At 42.6% G+C, this 24,376-nt stretch overlaps 1 protein-coding gene across 6 annotated transcripts in view; it reads left to right on the forward strand.

Moving 5' to 3' along the window:
* The first annotated feature begins 872 nt into the window (after positions 1-872).
* TNFAIP3 (TNF alpha induced protein 3) overlaps positions 873-24,376 on the forward strand; it is a 46,171-nt gene continuing 22,667 nt past the window's right edge. The window contains exons 1-2 of one of the 6 annotated variants that reach the window (XM_056566655.1): positions 873-1,081; positions 20,848-21,149. In XM_056566655.1, coding sequence (XP_056422630.1) covers positions 20,852-21,149 — 298 coding nt within the window. In that variant the 5' untranslated portion in view covers positions 873-1,081; positions 20,848-20,851. Of the gene's footprint in view, positions 1,082-13,371; positions 13,673-13,831; positions 13,969-14,089; positions 14,531-15,698; positions 15,731-20,847; positions 21,150-24,376 lie in introns of those variants that run through there. The other 5 variants (XM_056566652.1, XM_056566654.1, XM_056566653.1 and 2 more) reach the window with 5 other exon arrangements.

Below are 24,376 nucleotides of genomic sequence, written 5' to 3' on the forward strand. Positions count from 1 at the left end.
CACAGGTCCTTGAGACTATCTATAGATAGGGATCATGTCTAAGCATTAAAGTGACACACACATCTTTATAAAACCAACAGGGGGAGTCCCTGCAGGGGAGCCCTAGGTCACTGAGGGACTCAACCTGACAGGGCCTAAGGGAAGTACAGGACCATGTCCTATACTGGGACATCACATATTGTAGTAGTCCAGTATCAAAAAGCTTATCCCCTATCCGCAGGAGAATAGATTTGCTATGGGGATTTGTTCCTGCTCTGGACAGTTCCTGACATGGACAGATGTGTCCGCAGAGAGCACTGTGGTCAGACAGAAAAGAAATCCAAAAAGAAAAGAACTTGCTCTGTAGCATACAGCAGCTGATAAGTACTGGAAGGATTAAGATTTTTTTTATAGAAGTAATTTGGAAATCTGTTTAACTTTCTTGCACCAGTTGATGAGAATTTTTTTTTTTCCACTGGAGTACCCCTTTACACCAGTGTTCAATCCAGTCACAAATGATACTTTCTAACCTTTATTTAGCAGGCATCTATGAGGGACAGTGTCAAATGCTTTCACAAAATTCTAATATACTATGGGAGAGACTTATCAAAACCTGTGTAGAGGAAAAGTTAAGCAGTTGCCCATAGCAACCAATCAGATTGATTCTTTTATCTCTCTGAGGCCTTCTGAAAAAAATGAAAGACGCAGCCTGATTGGTTGCTATGGGCAACTGGTTAAATTGTCCTCTACATAGATTTTGATAAATCTTCCCCTATATCCACAGCCACCCCACTATCCAGGCTACTTTTTACTCTTCATGAAAACAAATTAGCATCGTTTTACTAGGAATCCTATAGGAGGGAAATCACATAGCATCAAAAGTACATGTGATCAGGTGTCCCCCACATACCACAAAAGGAGGTGACATCAGACTATATCCCTGTGTTCTAGTGTGGTCGCACTTATCTCGTGGTTGGCTCAGTGGTGGAATAACTTACCATGGGCCCGGGCTGTTGGACAAACATCTTAGGCCCAATTTTACAACTCCCCCTAGAGCCTCCCATATCTCTAAATAATCTCCCCATCCACAATGCCCTAAATGGTGATTATGCTCCTTTTTGTGACCCACACTGTAGTTACCCCCCTAATAGTACCCCCACACAGTAGTTATCCTCTGAATTGCGCTCCCATATAGTAGTTGGCCTTCTCTTAGAATGTACCGTATTTTTCGCCCTATAGGACGCAGCGGCGTATAAGACGCACCCTATTTTTAGGTGCAAAATCTGAAAAAATTTAAGATTTTAAACCCAATAGTGGTCTTCAACCTGCGGACCTCCAGATGTTGCAAAACTACAACTCCCAGCATACCCGGACAGCTGTTGGCTGTCCGGGCATGCTGGGAGTTGTAGTTTTACAACATCTGGAGGTCCGCAGATTGAAGACCACTGCATAGGAGGTAATACTCACGTGTCCCCGCCGCTCCGGACCCGTCACCGCTGCCCTGGATGTCGCTCCATCGCTGTTGCCGTGTCCCCGTCGCTCTGCTGCCGGCCTGCTGCTGAACGTCTCTGCTGCCGGCCGGGTATCCTCGATCTCCGTCATCACGTCGTTACGCACGCCGATGCATGTACGCGACGACGTGATGACGAGGAAGGAGAGCGCCGGCCATACAGGGGATCCCTGAACGGAGAAGACACCGAGGAGGCAGGTAAGGTCCCTCCCGGTGTCCTGTAAGCACTAACCCGGCTATTCAGTCTGGCTGTTCGGGACCACCGCGGTGAAATCACGGCGGTCCCGAACAACCCGACTGAACTGCCGGGTTAGTGTCACTTTCCCTTCAGATGCGGCGGTCATCTTTGATTGCCGCGTCTGAAGGGTTAATACAGGGCATCACCGCGATCGATGATGTCCTGTATTAGCCGCGGGTCCCGGCTGTTGATGGCCGCAGGGACCGCCGCGATAGGGGTGTATTCGCCGTATAAGACGCACCGACTTTTTCCCCCCAGTTTTGGGGAAGAAAAAGTGCGTCTTATACAGCGAAAAATACGGTAAGTAGTCTCCATTTTATAATCCACCACTGGTATATCACCACAGTGCCCTAATTTAACAGTGGCTTCTCTGACAACATGAAAATGAAAGATATGTGAAAAGCATTCAATTGTGTGGGGTAAAAAATGACATTTATCATGGCGTGTGCGATGTACACACAAATTCACTGGTGCATAAAAATAGCTCTATGTGAAAAGTCACAAAAAATCGCAGCACAGCTTGCTGTGGTTTTTGTTGGGGACAATTGAAACAAAGAAAAAAAAGGGGGGACACCATGATAAATGTCCCCCATTACACAATCCCATGGGAATAAATACATTAGAAAGAGGAACAACACACAATAAGTCAAACATATGTCCAGAGTTTCCAAACCTTTTTTTAATGGGGAACTCCTGGCATTTACTTCCACATCAAAGACAGCCCTACCTATTTAATGATTCAGAGCCCATAAAGAAAAGAATGTAAGAAGCCTTAGTAACTACTGCTTAACCCCTTAAGGACCGGGGGGGTTTCCGTTTTTCCATTTTCGTTTTTTGCTCCTTGCCTTTAAAAAATCATAACTCTTTCAATTTTGCACCTAAAAATCCATATGATGGCTTATTTTTTGCGCCACCAATTCTACTTTGTAATGGTGTCAGTCATTTTGCCCAAAAATCTATGGTGAAACGGAAAAAAAAATCATTGTGCAACAAAATTGAAAAAAAAAACGCCGTTTTGTAACTTTTGGGGGCTTCTGTTTCTACGTAGTACATTTTCGGTAAAAATGACATCTTATCTTTATTCTGTAGGTCCATACGATTAAAATGATACCCTACTTATATAGGTTTGATTTTGTCGGACTTCTGGAAAAAATCATAGCTACATGCAGGAAAATTAATACGTTTAAAATTGTCATCTTCTGACCCCTATAACTTTTTTATTTTTCCGTGTATGGGGCGGTATGAGGGCTTATTTTTTGCGCCGTGATCTGAAGTTTTTAACGGTACCATTTTTGCATTGATAGGACTTATTGATCATTTTTAAATGATATAAAAAGTGACCAAAAATGCACTATTTTGGTTTAATTAATGATATATTTTTATAATTCGGACATTTCCGCACGCGGTGATACCATATATGTTTATTTTTATTTTTATTTACACTGTTTTTTTTTTTTATTGGAAAAGGGGGGTGATTCAAACTTTTAATAAGGGAGGAGTTAAATGATCTTTATTCACTTTTTTTTTTCACTTTTTTTTTTGCAGTGTTATAGGTCCCATAGGGACCTATAACACTGCACACATTGATCTTCATCATTGATCACTGGTTTCTCATAAGAAACCAGTGATCAACGATTCTGCCGCATGACTGCTCATGCCTGGATCTCAGGCACTGAACAGTCATTCGGCGATCGGACAGGCTGTCCTGTAAGCTTTTCGGGATGCCGCGATTTCGCCGCGGCTATCCCGAACAGCCCACTGAGCTAGGCGGCAACTTTCGCTTTTAGCCGCGCGGCTCAGCTCTGAGCGCGCGGCTAAAGGGTTAATAGCACGCGCCGCCGCGAACGGCGCTGCGCGCTATTAGAGGCGGGTCCCGGCTTCACTATGACGCCGGGCCCGCCGTGATATGATGCGGGGTTACTGTGTAACCCCGCGTTATATCAGGAGAGCAGGACCAAGGACGTACCGGTACGTCCTTGGTCCTTAAGGGGTTAATTGTTGTTTCGTCCCTTATACACAGAATTCAGTTAGGCTAAGTTCACACTAAGGAATTTCTGTCTGAAATTCCATGTAGGAATTTCAGATGGAAATTCCGATGCAGTGGAATCCTTTTGCTGGCAAAGGGATTCCCCTGCACTATGCACACTATGGAATATCAGCGGCAGATATTACGCTGATAAAAAATTCCGCCACCAAAAGAATGAGCATGCTAATTTTTTTAGGCAGAGTCTGCGCCACAGACATTGCTGTGCATGGGGACAGCAATGTCTGCGCAGTCCTAGCGCCAACTCATTCAATCAGCATTGGGAGTACTCAGAATCTCCGCCTGGAAGTTCTGTAGTGTGAACCTAGCCTTAGGGTATTGTCACACAGGAGCACATGCACAGTATATGTGACGCTGCGGATGTGCCAACGGCAGTCACAGGGCCCAGGCAGAGCAAGCTCCCGTAGTTCTGCGTGTCTACTCATGACTGCCGGCAGGAAATCCACAAATACAAGCGGGGACACAGAGCTACAGCAGCAGCAAGGAGGTCGCTCTGCCGTGGCTCTGTGACTGCTGGCAGCGCATCCGCAGAGTCAAATATGCTGCGGATGGGCTCCTGTGTGACCCTACCCTTACTGTATAAATGCAAAGACTGCATGTATCACATGTGGTTTTCACCCATTGGTTGTATTTATATGTGCCACCTTCTCACACAATTTTCACAAAACTGTGAAGTGGTTTTGCAAAAATAGCACATTCTAGCATGGTCTTGAAAAAATGGTGCAGTTAAACAACAAGTTTTGATGGTTCCGTAGTAGAACTAGAATTTTGGTCCAAAGTGTAATAATATTATTTCCTTGATCTGAATAATAATAAAAAAAAACTTTTTGAGACTTATTTTTGTTTTCTTTCTGTATTAAAACCATATCTGCCTGAAACCATAAGGATATGTTCAAGATTCGTAATGTCCGCACTGCAAATCTTTGTGCGCATACTCCGAAGATTGTGGGCGCCGGCACATGCCACACGGGAATGTTTTGTCTAATAGAAGGCCATGCATTTTATATGGAGTCCGCAGAATGACAAGTTAATTATTTCTGCAGACACACAATTAGAAATGTCCTCGCCTGGCACGGAAATTCCACTGTATGGACAGCGCATCACAATCCCATTAAATACAATGGGACTCTGCTGCAGCGGAATTTCCGTGAAGAATTCCAATGCAGAATTCCGCATGGAAATTCCGAGGCATGAGCATAGCCTAACTGTCTGGTTTTGTTCATAGCAACCAATCACAGCTCAGTTTTTATTTTACCAGAACTTGTTTAGATATGAAAGCTGAGCTGCGATTGGTTGCTATGGACAGAACCAGATAGTTTTGGTTTCAGACAGATTGATTAATCTGGACCATTGTGAAGTGGTTGTGACGGGTTATTGCAGTTCAACAATTCACTTCAGTGGGAGCTGAGGTGCAGTAACCTCTTGTAGCCACTAAACAATGGGGGAAATCTAAAGGGCCAGATGTTACAGAATTACAACTCCTAGCATGCCTGGGCATGCTTGGAGTTGTAGTTTTGCAACATCTGGAGGGCTACAACTTGGGCACCACTGTATAGTGGTCTCCAAACTCTTGCCCTACAGATGTTGCAAAACTACAATAACCAGCATGCCCAGACAGCCTTTGACTGTCGGGGCATGCTGGGAGTTGTAATTTGGCAACTCCTAGAAGGCAGCAGTGAAGATCACTTACCACTGATCTTTACTGCTGTCTCCGCCGCTCCCGCAGATCCTGCCGCTGCCCGGCGCGATCACCGGTCCCGCCTCCTCCTCCTGCACTCAGGCCATCTTCTCCCCGCTGGCGGGCAGAGCGGGGATTTCAACTTTAACCCTCCGGCCCCCCCTCCTGCCATTGGTCGGTTAGTCCTAAGCTCCAATCATCCATATTTTCCAGGCTATCGGGTCACCAACGTATAAGCAAAACCAAAAGCAAAAAAAAAAAAAGGACTTCAGAACTCGCTTACCAAAGCAACAATGATAAATGTCCCCATTAGTCTTTATGTCGTTAATTTCAGGCAAAGGTAATGCACCAAAAATGCTGATGCATTTTTTTGGCACACGGCATGGCATTCCAGGGCATGCCCCTTTGCACCTGTGCGAAGCAGTTTTCAGTTTTTTTCTTATATGCTGCCTAATAAAGGTCTTCCAATTGCCTTGCACCAGAATTCTAGTACATGTGGTCCAGAGGAGAGTTTTGGCCGCAGTTTGCACATGATCACAATAGAAGGATTCCATATGTAGTACGTGTTAAGGTCTTCATAGACCTCAGTCACCCAATGAAGGCCAAAAAAGTATAATTTTCGTTGCTGAAAATCGCAATCAAATCCGCCCGTGAGAACAGACCCAAACCTGGTGGGTCCTAACTGCTCTCAGCAGCAAGGACCCAGGGTTAATGCAGGGCACTGCCGATCAGGCCGATGCCCGGCATTAACGCTTTAAATGCCGCAATCAAGGTTGATCGCGGCGTCTAAAAACGAATGTAAAATGCGCCGGCAGCTCAGCGGAGCTGATCGGGACTATCGTGACAAAATCGCGATGTCCCAATCAGCTGAGAGGACAGCGGGAGGGTGCTCGCCTGCCCCCTCACTGTCCGATAGGTGTTCTGCTGCTCCATGCCTGCTCAGCAGGCTGGAGCAGCAGAGCACCGATAACACTGATCAATGTTATGCTATGGCATAGCATTGATCAGTATATGCAATCAACAGATTGCATGTTGTAGCCCCCTATGAGGGCTAGAAAAAATAAAGTGTTAAAATAAAAGTTTATAAAAGTTAATTAACCCCTTCCTAATAAAAGTCTGAATCCCCCCCCTTTTCAATTTTTTTTTAAATAAAATAATAAAATAAAAATAATAACAATCATATGTGGTACCGCAACATATGCATGTAGTTATAAATTGGTGCATGTAGTTATAAATTGGGCATAAATTGGGTATCCTTGTAACCGTATGGACCTACAGAATAAAGATAAGGTGTCATTTCTACCAAAAAGTGCACTGCGTAGAAAAGAGAGCCCCCAAAAGTTACAAAATGCATTTTTTTTTATTTCACACCACAAATAAGTTTTTTTTTTGTTTCGTTGCTGATTTTGTTGTAAAACAAGTATTGTCATTACAAAGTACAATTGGTGACGCAAAAAACAAGCCCTTATATGGGCCTGTAGGTGCATAATTGAAAGCGTTATGATTTTTAGAAGGTGAGGAGGAAAAAAATGAAAGTGCAAAAACAAAAATTGGCCTTGTTCTTAAACTCCGCCCCTAGACATCTTATCCCCTATCCAAAGGATAGGGGATAAGATGTCAGATCGCCGGGGTCCCGCTGCTGGGGACCCCCGGGATCGCCGCTGCGGCACCCGGCACACCGATACAGGGGACGGAGCTGTGATGTCATGACATCACAGCCCGCCCCCTTAATGCAAGTCTATGGCAGGGGGGTGACGACCGCCACGCCCCCTCCCATAGACTTGTATTGAGGTCTATGTATTGAGGTTCTATATGCAAGTCTATATGTAAAGTAATGTGGTGAGGGTGTGATGAAGGGCAGATGTTATTACCCTAGGGGCAGATGGCATTAACCCCTTGTATTCGTGACACCAGGGGGTGGTTAACCTCTGCACCACCCGAGGTATGGCCGCTGGATCCTGGGCTAGGCGCAGGGCAAATATTGGCTCCGATGCCAAGTTACGGAACAACGGCAGCTTTACTGAGGAAGACAGATGTTATAGTCTTTACAGCTCAGTTAGGCCCAAGGAGATGACCAGTGACTTAAGAGACTTGCGGGCCATCTGGGACTTGTAGTGGACTTGGACTGAATTATGCAGACCCACGCTGACTTTAGCAGATTTGTCTGACTTGACTATGACTGACTAGACTTTACACCTGTGGTAGCTTACCAGGCTTTGACTTTTACATTTCGGGCACTTGGTGGTGGAAGCGTGGCTGCGTGGTTAGGCCTTGGGTCTCTTAGGGACACCAGACACTCTCAGGTCTGGACTGTTCTGTACTCAGCAAAGACTAGAACTCAAGAGCTAGCTAGCTTCTCCCTGGGTTTATAAGGGAGCAATTTGGAGGGGTCCTATAGGTACCCACGCAAGTCACCTGGTCACAGAAACCTTCTCTGGTTACATACATCTAAATGAAATACATTAACCACTTGTAGGAACAATCACATACCCAAAGTCCTGAGGAGTGTGGGGCCAGGGGACTAGGACTGAATCCACCTGAAAAGGACCATAGATTGTACAGAAGGGTCACTTCTGTATTGGTCCACTACAGTAATATCCCATTTCTTTTACACACAAAGGAGAAAAAAAAGTGCATTGCCTCAGCATCTATGGAAATCAATAGAAGCTTTTTTGAGGTTAGGGTCACACGTAAAGTATATGCTGCATATACTGCATATGACTTAAATGGGTAGGAAAATAAGAAGCAAAATATGCAACATATACATATTTTTACCCATTAACCCCTTAACGACCACGGACGTAAATGTACGTCCTGGTTTGGCGGGACTTCCCGCACCAGGACGTATATTTACATCCTGTGTATGACCGCGAGCATCGGAAGGGTGCTCGTGTCATACACGGCAGGTTCCGGCTGCCGCCATTAACCCCTCCGATGTCGTGATCAATACAGATCACGGCATCTGTAGCATTGCGGCACTTTGATTGGATGATCGGATCGCCCGCAGCGCTGCCGCGGCGATCCGATCATCCAGCATGACAGCCGGAGGTCCCCTTACCTAGCTCCGGCCGTCTCCCGGGGTCTTCTGCTCTGGTCTGCGATCGAGCAGACCCGAGCAGAAGATCACCGATAATACTGAGCAGTGCTGTGTCCTATACATAGCACTGCACAGTATTAGCAAACAAACGATTGCTATAGATAGTCCCCTATTGGGACATAAAAAGTGTTTAAAAAAAAGTTAAAAAATGTAAAAATAAAAAGGAAAAAAAAGTGAAAAATCCCCTCCCCCAATGAAAATTGTCAGTTTTTCCCATTTTACCCCCAAAAAGCGCAACATTTTTTTTTAACCCCTTAACGACGCAGGACGTATATTTACGTCCTGCGCCGGCTCCCTCGATATGAAGCGGGGTCGCGCTGCGACCCCGCATCACATCGCGTCGGTCCCGGCGCTCATCAACGGCCGGGACCCGCGGCTAATACCACACATCGTGATTGCGGCAATGTGCGGTATTAACCCTTTAGAAACGGCGGTCAAAGCTGACCGCTGCTTCTAAAGTGAAAGTGAAACTATCCCGGCTAGTCAGTCGGGCTGTTCGGGACCGCCGCGGTGAAATCGCGGTGTCCTGAACAGCTTACAGGACACCCGGAGGGCCCTTATCTGCCTCCTCGGTGTCCGATTAACGAATGACTGCTCCATGCCTGAGATCCAGGATGGAGCAGTCAAGCGCCGATAACACTGATCACAGGCGTGTTAATACACGCCAGTGATCAGCATGAGAGATCAGTGTGTGCAGTGTTATAGGTCCCTATGGGACCTATAACACTGAAAAAAAAGTTTAAAAAAGTGTTAATAAAGGTCATTTAACCCCTTCACTAATAAAAGTTTGAATCACCCCCCTTTTCCCATAAAAAAAATTAAACAGTGTAAATAAAAATAAAATAAACATATGTGGTATCGCCGCGTGCGTAAATGTTCGAACTATAAAAATATATCATTAATTAAAATGCACGTTCAATGGCGTACGCGCAAAAAAATTCCAAACTCCAAACATTTTTGGTCACTTTTTATACTATTAAACAATGAATAAAAAGTGATCAAAAGGTCCGATCAAAACAAAAATCATACCGTTAAAAACTTCAGATCACGGTGCAAAAAATGAGTCCTCATACCGCCCTGTACGTGGAAAAATAAAAAAGTTATAGGGGTCAGAAGAGGACATTTTTAAACGTATAAATTTTCCTGCATGTAGCTATGATTTTTTCCAGAAGTACAACAAAATCAAACCTATATAAGTAGGGTATCATTTTAATCGTATGGACCTACAGAATAATGATAAGGTGTCATTTTTACCGAAATATGCACTACGTAGAAATGGAAGCCCCCAAAAATTACAAAATGGCGTTTTTTCTTCGATTTTGTCGCACAATGATTTTCTTTTCCGTTTCGCCGTGAATTTTTGGGTAAAATGACTAATGTCACTGCAAAGTAGAATTGGTGATGCAAAAAATAAGCCATAATATGGATTTTTAGGTGGAAAATTGAAAGGGTTATGATTTTTAAAAGGTAAGGAGGAAAAAACGAAAGTGCAAAAACGGAAAAACCCTTATGGGGTTAATAAACATATTTGATATTGCCGCATGCGTAAATGTCCGAACTATCAAAATATAATGTTAATGATCCCGTACGGTGAATGGTGTAAACGTAAAAAATTTAAAAAGTCCAAAAAGGTTGCTTTTTTTGTCACATTTTATTTAAAAAAATTTATAAAAAATGATCTAAGAGATTTATATATGCAAATGTAGTATAAATGTAGTAAAAAAAAAGTACAGATGACGGCGCAAGAAAATGGGCCCTCATACCACCTGTATATGGAAAAATGAAAAAGTTATAGGTGGTCAAAATAGGGAGATTTTAGATTACTGCTTTTGTACAAAAAGTTTTAGATTTTTTTTAAGCGGTGAAAACAAAACCCTCCAAAATGTGCAAAATTTTGGTTTTCATTTAAATTTCCTCCCTAAAAAAAATTTTTTTAGGGTTCACCGTACATTTTATGGTAAAATGAGAGGTTTCATTACAAAGTACAATTGGTCACACAAAAAACAAGCCCTTATATGGGTCTTTACATGGAAATATAAAAGAGTTATGGATTTTAGAAGGTGAGGAGGAAAAAACGAAAACTCTAAAATAAAATTGGCCTGGTCCTTAAGGTGAAAATAAGCTTGGTCATTAAGGGGTTAAAGTCAATCGGTAACAAAATCAGCTGTAAAAAATATGCAGCAAAATACAGTACATGTGACATTGCGCTAGTAGGTAATACTACGTGGAAATAGGTGCAGTTTCTGCATAAATAAAAGAAATAAAAAGTTGTCTTTCTTGAACAAGCCCCAAGGGTATGATCACACAGTAGAATGTCCGTGCGGAATTCTGCCAGAATATTCTGCACGGACATTCCGCTGTAGCAGAGTCCCATTGATTTCAATGGGATTCTGCTGCACTGTGCAGTGGAATTTCCGTGGCAGATATTTCTGAAATCCTGATTCTGACTTGTCTATTCTCTCTGTGGATTTTGTTTGGAAATGCATTGCAGTCTATGAGATGGCGCATTTCTGAGCAATTCTAGCGCCCGCCGAAACTTTCAAATGTGTGGAATACAGTTCACCTGTGTTTTCTGGGCAGACATTCCCCAAATTTTACTACTGTGTGAACATACCCTAACTGTGCGCCTACACCTTATACTAATGTCAGCCAAATCGACTCCTGACTCTCTCCACATGATCGCCGGACCCTACTGTTATAGGAGGGATGAGCCTGCACAAGATAGCGTTGCCACCTGGCCAGTATTTTACTGGCACCGCTGGTATTTTGGCCACCCTGCCGGTATTTTTATATTAAAAATACCAGCACCGCAATGGCCAGTATTTATCCAACCTATCCTCCAACTCCCGGAATGTTGCACCATAACCTATACCAGTGTTTCCCAACCAGAGCGCCTCTAGCTGTTGCAAAATTACAACTCACAGCATACCCGTCTAAGACAGTTTTACTCAACCAGGGTGCCTCTAGCTGTTGCAAAATTACAACTCCCAGCATACCTGTCTAAGACAGTTTTACTCAACCAGGGTGCCTGCAGCTGTTGCAAAACTACAACTTTAAGCATGCCCAGACAGCCTTCGGTCCAACATGCTGGGAGTTGCAGTTTTCATTTGAGGCAGCTGCTGAGCCACAGGCTGTATCAGGGCATGCTGAGAGTTGTAGTTTTCATTTGAGGCAGCTGCTGTGCCACAGGCTCAGTCTGACACCCGATGCGATCGTCCATACTATAGCAGTGATGTGGCTCTATACAGCGCTTCCATCTCTGCTCTATTCACATCACTGGCCGTTCATATTTTCCGCCCAGAGCTGATGGTTGCAGCCAATCACAGCTCTGAGGAAAAGATGAATGAGTGAGTGGCTGGCCCAGAGTATAGTGCAGAGCAGGGATGTGAGCGATGTATACAGCCGCTCTGCGTCTCTGCTATAGACAGGATAGTCACAGCGAGTGTCAGTAGTTATACCCGCTGTGATGTGTCCTTCAGCAGGTACTACTACTCCCAACATGGAGCACACTCTGCTCCATGCTGGCAGCTGTAGTACCTGCATTAATAGACAGATCGCAGTGAGTGTAACTTCTGACACCCGCTGTGATCTGTCTATTAAATGCAGGTACTACAGCTCCCAGCATGGAGCAGAGTGTACTCCATGTTGGGAGTAGTAGAAGGAAAGATCACAGCGGGTATCACTCCTGACACCTGCTGTGATGCTCCTGTATAATGTATAGATGCGGCCGCTCTCCTATGGTCCCCTGCCCTGCCGTATATATACACATATTCCGATTTCTCACAGAGAGCTGTGATTGGCTGGAACCATCTGGCCAATCACAGCTCTGCGGGAAATATGAATATGTGTATATATACGTGAGTGCAGGGGACCATAGAAGAGCTGCCGCCGCATCTATACATTATACAGAAAGATTGCAGTGGGTGACCTGTCTATTAGTACAGGTACTACTACTCCCATCATGGAACAGTGTGTTCCATGCTGGGAGTAGTTGTACTACCTAAAAAATTTTTTTTTTAAGTGAAAAACACGCACACACTACATTTTTATTATTGTCGGCTACATTTTTGGTGCTTTACCCGCTCACATAAATTGATCCCTGTTTAAAAATTTATAAACATTTCACAATAAAAAAGATACATTTCGTTAGATACAATTTTTTCCATCACTACTGTATCTTTTTTATGGTACCCTACGAAATGTTAATAAAAAAGGTATCTCCATAATTTTTTTGGATCGCTAAAGTCCAAAAAAAGAATAAAAAAACGCCTGCAAAAACGCAAAATTTAAAACCAACATGGCGTTTTTCTTGGCGTTTTTGCTCTCCCATAGACTTCAATGGGATGAAAACGCCACGATTTCAGGGCAAAAAACGCCAAACTAGGTTTTGTCGGGCGTTTTGAAAATCCAGCCTCTGAGCCCGAAATTGCTGAAAAACGCCAAAAGGATTTAAAAAAAAAAAAAAAAACGCCAAACTGAAAAACCCCAAGTGAATCTGGCATATTGCAGTTTACTATTGACTTGCAGCTAACATCTGGACGAGGCGTTTTTTCACTGAAAAAACGCTGTGTGGGAAAATTGGCGTTTTTAATGGCGTTTTGGCAACAAAAAATCTCAATGGAGTTCCAGCCTCTGCCTGACGTTATTGAAGATGTATGGCAGCTATAAGTCACAGGTAGGTACACCAGTTTGTGACTTGTTACCATGTATTGCTTGGCTTCTGCAGCCTATAAAACCAGAGAATTACAATACATCCCTAGACAGCACTTTGTGTAAAGGCAAGAGCAGCATGATATTCCCCCAAAAAAGCCGCTAAACATATAGCAGGACACGCAGCACCACACACGATCTCCCTCATAGACTGCAATGTATCTATGGTTACAGGGGCGCCTCTGCTGGCCACTCGCGTTATGACACAGCGTAGTGTATAGGAAATTCCCCGAGCCTGGGAAAACCCCGATGGGAGGAGAAGCAGAGACTAAGCCTAAGTGCAAGAGCTATTCTGGTGCAAAGTGCTGTAGTGGTGTGAGCAGGGTCAGCTTCTGCAGAGGACTATTCATCCCCGGAAAGTAATGTAAGCTTCCTGTCAGCCATACTCCCGCCACCGACTACTGACAGCTGCTGAGGTAAGACGTGACTGGACTACGGGGCTGACTGCAGCTGCGCCTTGTAAAGCTGTTTTCTGTTCTAAATGCCGCATACATGAAGCTGTGTGAGAACTAGGTGCTAGTTTGTATTTTACTGTTTGTCTATACAGGTTTGCGTGTTTTGGCACAGTCAGGTATTCGTAAAGCTTGCGGCTTGTGCGCATGCGCGGCCAGAGAAGGCCTGTCAGCTCTTCCGTGTTTATTGCTGTTGGTTTGGTGTGAATTGAAGATAACATTACCATCCTGGACAGTACACGTCTGCGGTGCATTCACATGTGATGATGTGTTCAGTCATTTCGTTTTTATTCATATCTGCAGCAGATCGTCACCGTAGAGCTAATTTCTTCCAAGAAAAAAAACAGCACCACATCTGTCATCAGTTTGTATGTGGTATTACAACTTGGCTCCATTCACTGTGATGGAATTGAGCTGCAATACCACACACAACCTGAGGACAGGGGCAGTGCTGTTTTTTGATGCCACCTGCCCCTTGTGTATTCACATGTACCGTATTCTGCAGAATTTGAAGCTGCAGATTTTAATGTAAACTAAATGACTGAACACAGAGCCAATGGGGGAGATTTATCAAAACCTGTGTAGGGGAAGAGTGATGTAGCTTCCCATAGCAACCAATCAGATTTCTTCTTTCATTTTTCACAGGCCTCTTTAAAAATCAGCAATCTGGTTGCTATGGGCAACTGCACCATTCTTTCTCTACACAGGTTTTGATAAATCTCCCCCCAATATGCGCAGACTATCAAGGGAAACTGACAGCCAGTTGACCCGCTCTAAACCCAATACACAAGTTATAGTGCGGGTGAACAGGAGGATAATGAGGTAAGTTTTACCCAAACCCAATACACAAGTTATAGTGCGGGTGAACAGGAGGATAATGAGGTAAGTTTTACCCAAAGCCAATACACAAGTTATAGTGCGGGTGAACAGGAGGATAATGAGGTAAGTTTTACCCAAACCCAATACACAAGTTATAGTGCGGGTGAACAGGAGGATAATGAGGTAAGTTTTACCCAAAGCCAATACACAAGTTATAGTGCGGGTGAACAGGAGGATAATGAGGTAAGTTTTACCCAAACCCAATACACAAGTTATAGTGCGGGTGAACAGGAGGATAATGAGGTAAGTTTTACCCAAACCCAATACACAAGTTATAGTGCGGGTGAACAGGAGGATAATGAGGTAAGTTTTACCCAAACCCAATACACAAGTTATAGTGTGGGTGAACAGGAGGATAATGAGGTAAGTTTTACCCAAACCCAATACACCAGTTATAGTGCGGGTGAACAGGAGGATAATGAGGTAAGTTTTACCCAAACCCAATACACAAGTTATAGTGCGGGTGAACAGGAGGATAATGAGGTAAGTTTTACCCAAACCCAATACACCAGTTATAGTGCGGGTGAACAGGAGGATAATGAGGTAAGTTTTACCCAAACCCAATACACAAGTTATAGTGCGGGTGAACAGGAGGATAATGAGGTAAGTTTTACCCAAACCCAATACACAAGTTATAGTGCGGGTGAACAGGAAGATAATGAGGTAAGTTTTACCCAAACCCAATACACCAGTTATAGTGCGGGTGAACAGGAGGATAATGAGGTAAGTTTTACCCAAACCCAATACACAAGTTATAGTGCGAGTGAACAGGAGGATAATGAGGTAAGTTTTACCTAAACCCAATACACAAGTTATAGTGCGGGTGAACAGGAGGATAATGAGGTAAGTTTTACCCAAACCCAATACACAAGTTATAGTGCGGGTGAACAGGAGGATAATGAGGTAAGTTTTACCCAAACCCAATACACCAGTTATAGTGCGGGTGAACAGGAGGATAATGAGGTAAGTTTTACCCAAACCCAATACACAAGTTATAGTGCGAGTGAACAGGAGGATAATGAGGTAAGTTTTACCTAAACCCAATACACAAGTTATAGTGCGGGTGAACAGGAGGATAATGAGGTAAGTTTTACCTAAACCCAATACACAAGTTATAGTGCGGGTGAACAGGAGGATAATGAGGTAAGTTTTTTACCTCATCTGGGTCACCCACATTATAACCCTGTGTATTGGGTTTAGTGCGGGTGAACTGGCGGTCAGATTTGCTATAAGAGTATGTTCACACTTTGCTGCAGTGTATTTGCCCAAGTCTGTGTTTCAGTTTGTTCCATGTTGATTTATTACAGATTTGGTGCATCTGTTGTGTGAATCTGTGGCATTTCTATAACAGATAGGGCATGTGACAGATCTGAAAAAATGGCTAGAATCCATTGCTGTAAGTCTACGTTCAGACTGAGGAATTTTTGAGCGTAATTCTGTGTACAAATTACGCTCGTAAATTTCGGGGCAGCAGAGTCTCATTGCTGTCTATGGAGTTTCAAGGCACAGTGCACGCTACGAAATTCTGCCACCAAAAGAATGATCTTGCTCAATCTTGCTGAATCTGTGCAGAACACAATGCTGTCTATGGGGATGGCAATATCCATGTGGTCTGATTTTAGTTGGCACCAGCCACCCTCAGAATCTCTAGCTACTCAGTCTGAACACAGCTTAAGGGCATATTCACATGGCAGAATATCCGCTCAATCAGTCGGCGCTAGAACTGATTTAATGGGAGGCAGCTGCAAGTGAAACTTCCTTGTGGAAATTCGTAGGGTGAATGTAGCCTTAGGGTACGTTCAGACGAGTGGATTTGCAGCATATTTTACGCTTTACATGTGCCTGCTTGGAGCAACAATATGCTACGTGTAGACACACTGAAACGATGTGCGAGTCACCGTGCATGCGCGGTGTACTTGCACACATCGCGGCCGCTCCCCCTGCTCAATGAGCTGCCGCGATGTGTGAGTATACTGCGCATGCGCGCGGCGACTCGCACATCGCAGTGTGCCTGCTCGTAGCGGCGTATTGCTGCTCTGGGCACGCACATGTAAAGCCAGCATATAGGAGGTCCTTCAGCAGTGGATCCGCAGCAAAATACGCTACGAAAATCTGCTCGTCTGAACATACGTTAAAGCCAACTTCAGAAGCCTGAAGCTGCAGCTGGCCGTTCACTAGGGAGGTAATGTAGAAGCCATGAATGAATGGACGCCTTTGTCAGGGTGGGTTCACACCACCATTTTGCTATTCGGTTTCGGCATACGATTTCATAAAAACAAAAACGTATGCAACCGTACAGAAAACAGTGCCCATAGACTTCCCATTCAAAACTGTATGCACCATAATGTATACGGTTGTTTCCGTTTTTCAAACTATACGGTTTTTTACTTTTTCTTTTTTTTTTTTCCGGACAGAAATCCGTGGCCTACCACAGTTTTTGATCCAGGTAAAAAACCGTATTAAACGTTTTTTTTTTTTTTAACATGGGAATCAATGGGAACCGTACATAACCGTATGTGCGTATAGTTCCATCCGGTTTTCATCATACAGTTTTTGACTTTGCACAGTTTTTTTTGCTTGGAATTTCAATTAAAAAAGTGAAACTTTATTCATAACGGAGTGAAAAGTTAAAAAACATATACATTTTTTTCTTAAAAAACTGATGCAACCGGACATCATTTTTCAAACCGTAGACAGATAAAAATGTGTACACACGTTTTGATACAGTTTAGTCAGGTTTTGAGGAATCTGTTTTTTTTATCAAAAACCTGACACAGGAACTGTATTGCAAAAACGTGGTGTGAACCTAATACATGGACATGCTGAGTCCACCAGAAAGAGACGCTTTATCACTGGCACAGCACTGTGGCTCATCTGGGGTCCTGAGTATGGTCCCATTTTTATCAATGGCCTTAATAGGGCACATGGGAAGGGGTTATCAAGATAAAACATAAATTAAATTAAAGTATGATATGTTTTTAAAAATCCAAGGAAGTATGTCCGGCACTGGATATGCATAGGAAACTTTGCTTTATTTTTGCTTGGCAAGGAATCACAATACAGAGCAGGAACGGCTAACGCGTTTCGCACCGTCAGGTGCGAAACGCATCAGACGTTCCTGCTCTGTATTGTGACTCCTTGCCAAGCAAAAATAAAGCAAAGTTTCGTATGCAAATCCAGTGCCAGACATTCTTCCTTGGATTTGTGTGGTGAAGCCAGGGCGGGACCGGCGCATTGGTGTGCATTGGCGGTCGTTAGTGGGTGAGCGGACAACACAGTTCTTTTGTTTTAAAAAATATGTATACATTGGAATAAGGGCCAAGCCTATATTTTATATTTTGGTTTATTTACTTTAAATGTATTTCTTATTATTTGTTTACTTTTGAGATATTTTTAAACTGGAGCTATTCACACACACACACACATACATACATACATACATATTATGTGTGTACTTCTTTCACTATTATTGCTATTTATTTTATTTTATTTTTTTTAAGCGTAACTGTAGTCATGCAGCCGGATATCTGTTTTTAAATCTACGGCGACCTTGTAGTCCTAAATTTGCCCGAGATTCCAGCCATCAGGATTATGCATTTACCTGCACCAGTCACATACAAGTCTATGGGACTACAGGCAAATCCGTATCCTGATTGCTGTCGTCTCGGGCTACAAAAAGTGAGAGATTTAAACAGATATCCTGCCGCCAGGGCGTTATCGTAGTTACACTTTAGGGCCTCTACCCAGTTACAAAGCTTTCCTGTACTGTTACATTCGTCACTATAAGAGCTGATGGATCTAGTTCTGACTACACAGTCACATGAGGGTAAGACATGCTGCTCCTCCATTTGTCATCCTTTCGACATACCATTCAGATGACTGGCAAGACACAAGGGGTAAAGATAGACTTTTTTTGTGTGAGAGAAAGCAGTTGTTGCTCATGTGTTTGTGGTAATCTCTAATTGTATACAAAAGCCATAATTCTTCCTATTAGACGGGTATATCATCTCTTATAGTTAGTAATAACACTATATATTACTCTAGTTTATGTAGATAAATCTGTACAATCTTTAAAGCGTTATTGCATCTCATAAAGCGTTGAATACCGTCTTGAATGTAAAGATGCTCTAGTAGGGTATCATGTGTGCGTCATACTTGCTGAAGACCTCTAGCATTAAGCCTCATTTATAAAAACCGTCTTATAGAAAAATTCCGCCCAGAGCAACCAACTTTTGATCAGACTTTGTTCACTGGAAACACAAAAGCTTCCCTGTCATTGGTGTCTGTGGGAAATTCTGGCAATATTCCAATAGAGGAGTTTTAATAAATTAGGCCTAGTGCAGTCCAGAGCAATCTAAGCCTTATACCAGGGTGACCCTTTTGTGCATCTCTGCTTCTCTCTATAAGGCCGGGTTCACGCAGGAGAAAAATGTGTGGAATGTCTGCACAGAAAACAAGTGCGGACATTACCCACATTTGACTAATAGGCAGGATCAAGGACTGTTTGGAAATGTTTGGAAACATAGACGGCAATGCATTTCATTGCGGTATCTGCAGAAAGAATGGACGAGTGTTTTCTGCCTTGTGAACAGTGCAGCAGAGTCCCATGCAGACATTCCGCATGTGTGAACATGGCCTAACTCTCATGGATAGCAGCCTATAATAGACGGTGGATCTGTATGGACTGCTGCCATTGAATAAAAGTACAAGTCGTGTGGGAAGTTGTGAAACTGTAATAATGTAGTCTTAAGGTTTAAATTTAATCACAAAAAAGTTAGTCTGTACTTTCATAATAAATATGTGCAAAAAAAGCCAACATTTGCAAACCAGTTATATAAAGATATCTGCATACATTGGGTTGCATTCAAATGTGCGAGCAGTGCCAAGTGCTTCTGATGGAAAATATGTGTTAATATCTTATTTACACAGGGGAGAACTGAGACACCGAAAAGGGTTTATCCCATTCATTGCTGATACTATTTGGTGAACTAGTTTTATTGTCGCCAGATTCAGAGAGCCATAACCTTTTCATAGCAGTATTAGGGCTTACAGCCCCCTCCCTCTGTCTATCCACCCAGATGCCATAGCTATTAGTGACCATAATATTTAAGGGGTTAGCGCTGTCTGGCTGGGTCATCCCTGTGAATACTCCAGCCATACAGCAGGAATGATGGGGCTCTGAAGTGCCCCCAGGTGACAGCCCAGGCAGCCACCATTTACACGTGGCAGTCCACAGTTAGCAGCCTTCCGCTGTGACCTGCTGGGTTGTGCAGAGTCTTAACAATCGGTTTTAAAAAGAAGTCGTTCTAATAAGCCGTGCAGCACTGTGAGGACATGATCTTTGCTCAGGTATTGTTCATAGAGGGCTCCTGTTCAGGTACACCGATTATTCTTTCTACCTTAGCTGCCTTGGGGGCAACAACATTGTAGGTATACTAGGAATTTCCACATCTTTACTTGCTATACCATCAGCTGGGATGACACATAATGTTAGAACCAGTTGGTCCACCTATTGTAGTCTAATAGTTTTGTGCCTTCAGCAAATTTTGGAGTATTTGTGACCCGTCTCCTGGGATTTTCCAGGCCTGTGGTCTGGAGTTCCCTGCACCTGGACATGGATGCTGCCTTTTATGTAGTTTTCTATGAACAGCCATTATGCTACATTTTCCTTTCAAAGTGTTCTTCCCCATGGGTCTTTCCACCTATTATGTGTTATCAAAATCCCCCACCCTTCCCCTTACTAAATATTTTGGGGGAGTAAATGGCTTATTCCCAGGGGATGGACTGTAAAATTGGCACTTAGGCATGTTACAACATGCTGTGACAGTGGAAAATCCCTGTATGTAGCTACAAGATACAGCCCCAGTGTGTTATACTGTAATGTGCAGCGATGTATTCAGTCCTTGTTGTACAAAAGGCAGCAGCTTGTATGTCAGAGCTGAAGTTCCCATCGTCCGTTTCAGTAATAAAGGAAACTTTTGACACCATGTATATTTATAGTTGTAAATGAACGGGGGAAGACTATTAATGAACAAATGTGTAAACCTTGTAGTACTTTCCCTATAGAACTGTCTTATGAGAATGACATCAGACCTGTATGACTAAGTGTCTTCTTTGTGTCTTATTTGTGAAATCTTGGAAACTAGTTGTAGCTCTGTTGTAACTATGGGGGATTTTTCTATTAATGCAACTTTTACTGTCTTAAGGTTTGGGAATAACACAAAATTACAACTGTTTTCTTTCTTTGCACAATTTAACAGAAAGATGGAAACGCAGCAGGCCCTTCCCCAAGACTTGTATATGAGCAATATGCTGAAGGCTGTGAAAATCCGAGAGAGAACGCCAAAGGACATAGTAAAGCCCAGCAATGGAATTATCTACCACTTTGGCACCATGCACCGATACACTATTGAACTCTTTATGATCTGTCAGTTCTGCACCAGATTCCGAGAGATTCTGCTAAAGACTCTTTTTGATAGATCTATGCAGGTTGAATTGGAAAGTCACAAGAAGCTAAATGCGTGTAAAGAAGTGAAAAAACTTGCACCCCTACGGACAAATGGTAAGAACTTCATTCTATTGATGTTCTCAGTAGCTGTATCAGTTTTCTCTCTGTGTAGTTGTTATCTCACTGATCTCATTTGGTGACTACTGAGTCTTGTACTGAGTCTTATTTAAAATATACCTCCAAATATGTCTCATAAAATCAAATTCAATTATACTTATATTGTCTAGAGGATTATGTTGGAGCAATATATGTAAAATCTGCTTAAAATGGACAGGCACTTCCTTGTTGTGATGAGAACTTAGGCCAAGTTCACATTAGCGTTGCGCTTTGCTAAAAGGAGCTCCACTGGCTAAGGCTGGGTTCACACTACGTTTTTCAACTACGGTTCCCGCATACATTTTCTATCAAAAACCGTATGGGAAAAAAACGGATGGAACAGTATGGGAAAAAGTAAACCGTGTGCGTTTTTAAACAGTATACTGTTTTTAAAAGTGCATACTGTTCCGTCCGTTTTTATAAAAAAAAAAAAAAAAAGATACGTTTTTGAAAATTCTGTCCATTTTTAATAGGAGGGGTCTATGGTGGGGACTTAAGGATGCAAATGCGCATGTGCAAAGAAAAAACGCACACGGTTTTGCCGTATGGAACCGTATACATGTGCGTTTCCCATTGACGTCCATGTTAAAAAAAAAAAGGTATGCGGTTGCAATACGATTTTAAAACAGGAGTCAAAACCGTGGTTGAACACGTTTTGGAGTACTGTTAAAAACCGTATTGCAAGCAAACTGTACGCAACTGTGTGCATCAGGGTGCATACGGTTTGCAATGCTTTGCCTATGTATACGGTTTTCAATACTCTTCCATACGTTTTCACTAATGAAAACGTAAGCGGGAACCGTAGTTGAAAAACGTAGTGTGAACCAAGCCTGAGTCTGTTCAAGACTTCTGTGGGTGAAAAATACTGCAAGCAGTAATTATTTCCTCCGCTTAATTCCTGAGATACAACAGACATTTGACTGAAACCAGACGGACCCCGTGTGTCACTTGTTCAGGATCTTTTTGGTGCAAAAAAAGTGGAACGGAAATTGAATGGGACAAAGCACAGCACTAATGTAAACTTAGGCTTAGGTAACTGTACAGTACAACTGCTAAGGGAAACTGTGTCCACAGCGGACATCATACTCCACCTACCAGGATCGGAGACATCTCTGATCTCGGGTGTTTGATTCTCTTGATGCTGTGGTCAATACCAACTGCATAGATTTCCATGACCCCTTGGGCCCTAACAAAGGCCCCTAGGCTTGCCATGACTGTATGCTATCATGGTATGCTATGGACAGGAAATAATACTTTGATATGATCATACCAAAGCATTATTTCAGCAATCAGAAGATTACATTGTAAAAAATAAATATATACAATTTGTATTAGTGTATTTAATAAAAAATAGTTTAGTTTAAATAGTGCATGTATATGGTATTGCTGCTATGGTAAAAACCCAAACCATAAAGATGATCAGCCTGGTGATCGGCAAATAAACAATGGTGGACCTGTTTTTTTTGTTTTTTTTCTATTTCCCCATAAGGAGAATAAAGTTTAAAAATTATTGTATATGTCCCTGAAAATAGTACCATTAAAAATACAACTCTTCCCACAAGAAATAAGCAATATTTAAAATAAGCAACAAAAAATACAGCAACATTGACTGAAAATGAAAAATGATGACTTTTAAGAATAAAAAGATTCTTGCTGTCCTAAAGGCTAAACAACGTAGTCCTGAAGGGGTTAAATAACAAATACTTGCCTTCATTTACTATGGAATTTCTGTCAATTAAGGGTGCATTCACACCACGTTTTTTCAATACAATTCCCGTATACGTTTTCAATGTGAAAACCGTAAGGAACCATATTAAATACCGTCTGCCAAAAGATGCATCAGGTTGTGTCCCTTTTGCATCCTGTACGGTTTTGTCAGTTTTTTTTTTTTTGGTCCAGGTGAAAAACTGTATTATGCTGAGTTCACACCACGTTTTGTTAACTACGGTTCCCGTATACGGCTGGGGGGAGGGGGGGCGGCGCCTTATTCGGGAACTGTATTTAATGCATGTCTATGAGCCGACCGGAGTGAACCGCAGCCTTCGGTCGGCTTAGTTTTCGGCCATATGCGGTTTCCCGACCGCAGGCAAAAACGTGGTCGACCGTAGTTAACAAAACGTGGTGTGAACCCAGCCTTAAACCATGTACGTTTTTTTTTTAACATGGGAGTCAATGGGAACCGTACAGAACTGTATGTGTGTACTGTTCCCTTTGGTTTTCACCATAAGTTTTTTGACTTTGCACAGTTTCTTTTTCTTGGAATTTCAATCAAACAAGTGAAACTTTATTCAAAATGGAGTGAAAAAGTTAAAAACGTATACGTTTTTTTCTTAAAAAACGGATGCAACCAGACATCATTTTTCAAACCATATACGGGTTGAAATTTGTACACACGTTTTGATACAGTTTAGTCCGGTTTTGAGGAATCCGTTTTTCATCAAAAACCTGATACGGAACTGTATTGCAAAAACGTGGTGTGAATGCACCCTAAGTCAGAAAAAGGTCAGGGGAAATGCATTTCACTATATTTATTAACAGCACAAGCCAAACAGGTGCCAAAGTTTGCCTGTATTTCAGCCAAAGTGGTTGTGGTTTTAAAATTTTGCACAATCCAAGTGATTTAGAAAATTGTTCATCCTGTTTTGGTGAATTTTCAATCTGTAAATTTTTTTTATTTTTTTTTTTTTTTTTTTTTACTTTTAATAGAGATTTTGAAAATTTTGCACATTTTCAATGCATCAACGTTTTTCAGACATGTGAAAACACATGGATACATTTAAGAGATAGATGGAAAAAAATCACTAAGAAAATAGAAAAAAAAGGGGGGGAATTATAGTAAATGACCCCACTGTCCAGCCCACTTTTAATAACAGAGGCCCAATGTCTCCATTTATTTGTAAAGAAAATGAAGCTAGGTTGACATAATGTCTTGGATATATGCTGTCAGTATACATCAGTTATTGCAACATAGAGTAAGTTGCAGGGTACCTGTGGTGCTACCCTAGACTTTAAAGGGGTACTCCGGTGCTTACACATCTTATCCCCTATCCAAAGGATAGGGGATAAGATGCCTGATCGCGGGAGTCCCGCAGCTGGGTGGGGACGCCCCGGATCATGCACGCAGCACCCCGTTTGTAATCAGTCCCCGGATCATGTTCGCTCGGCGGCGTGTGACATCACGCCTC

Source organism: Hyla sarda, chromosome 3 (assembly GCF_029499605.1).
Source record: "Hyla sarda isolate aHylSar1 chromosome 3, aHylSar1.hap1, whole genome shotgun sequence".
NCBI lineage: Eukaryota > Metazoa > Chordata > Amphibia > Anura > Hylidae > Hyla > Hyla sarda.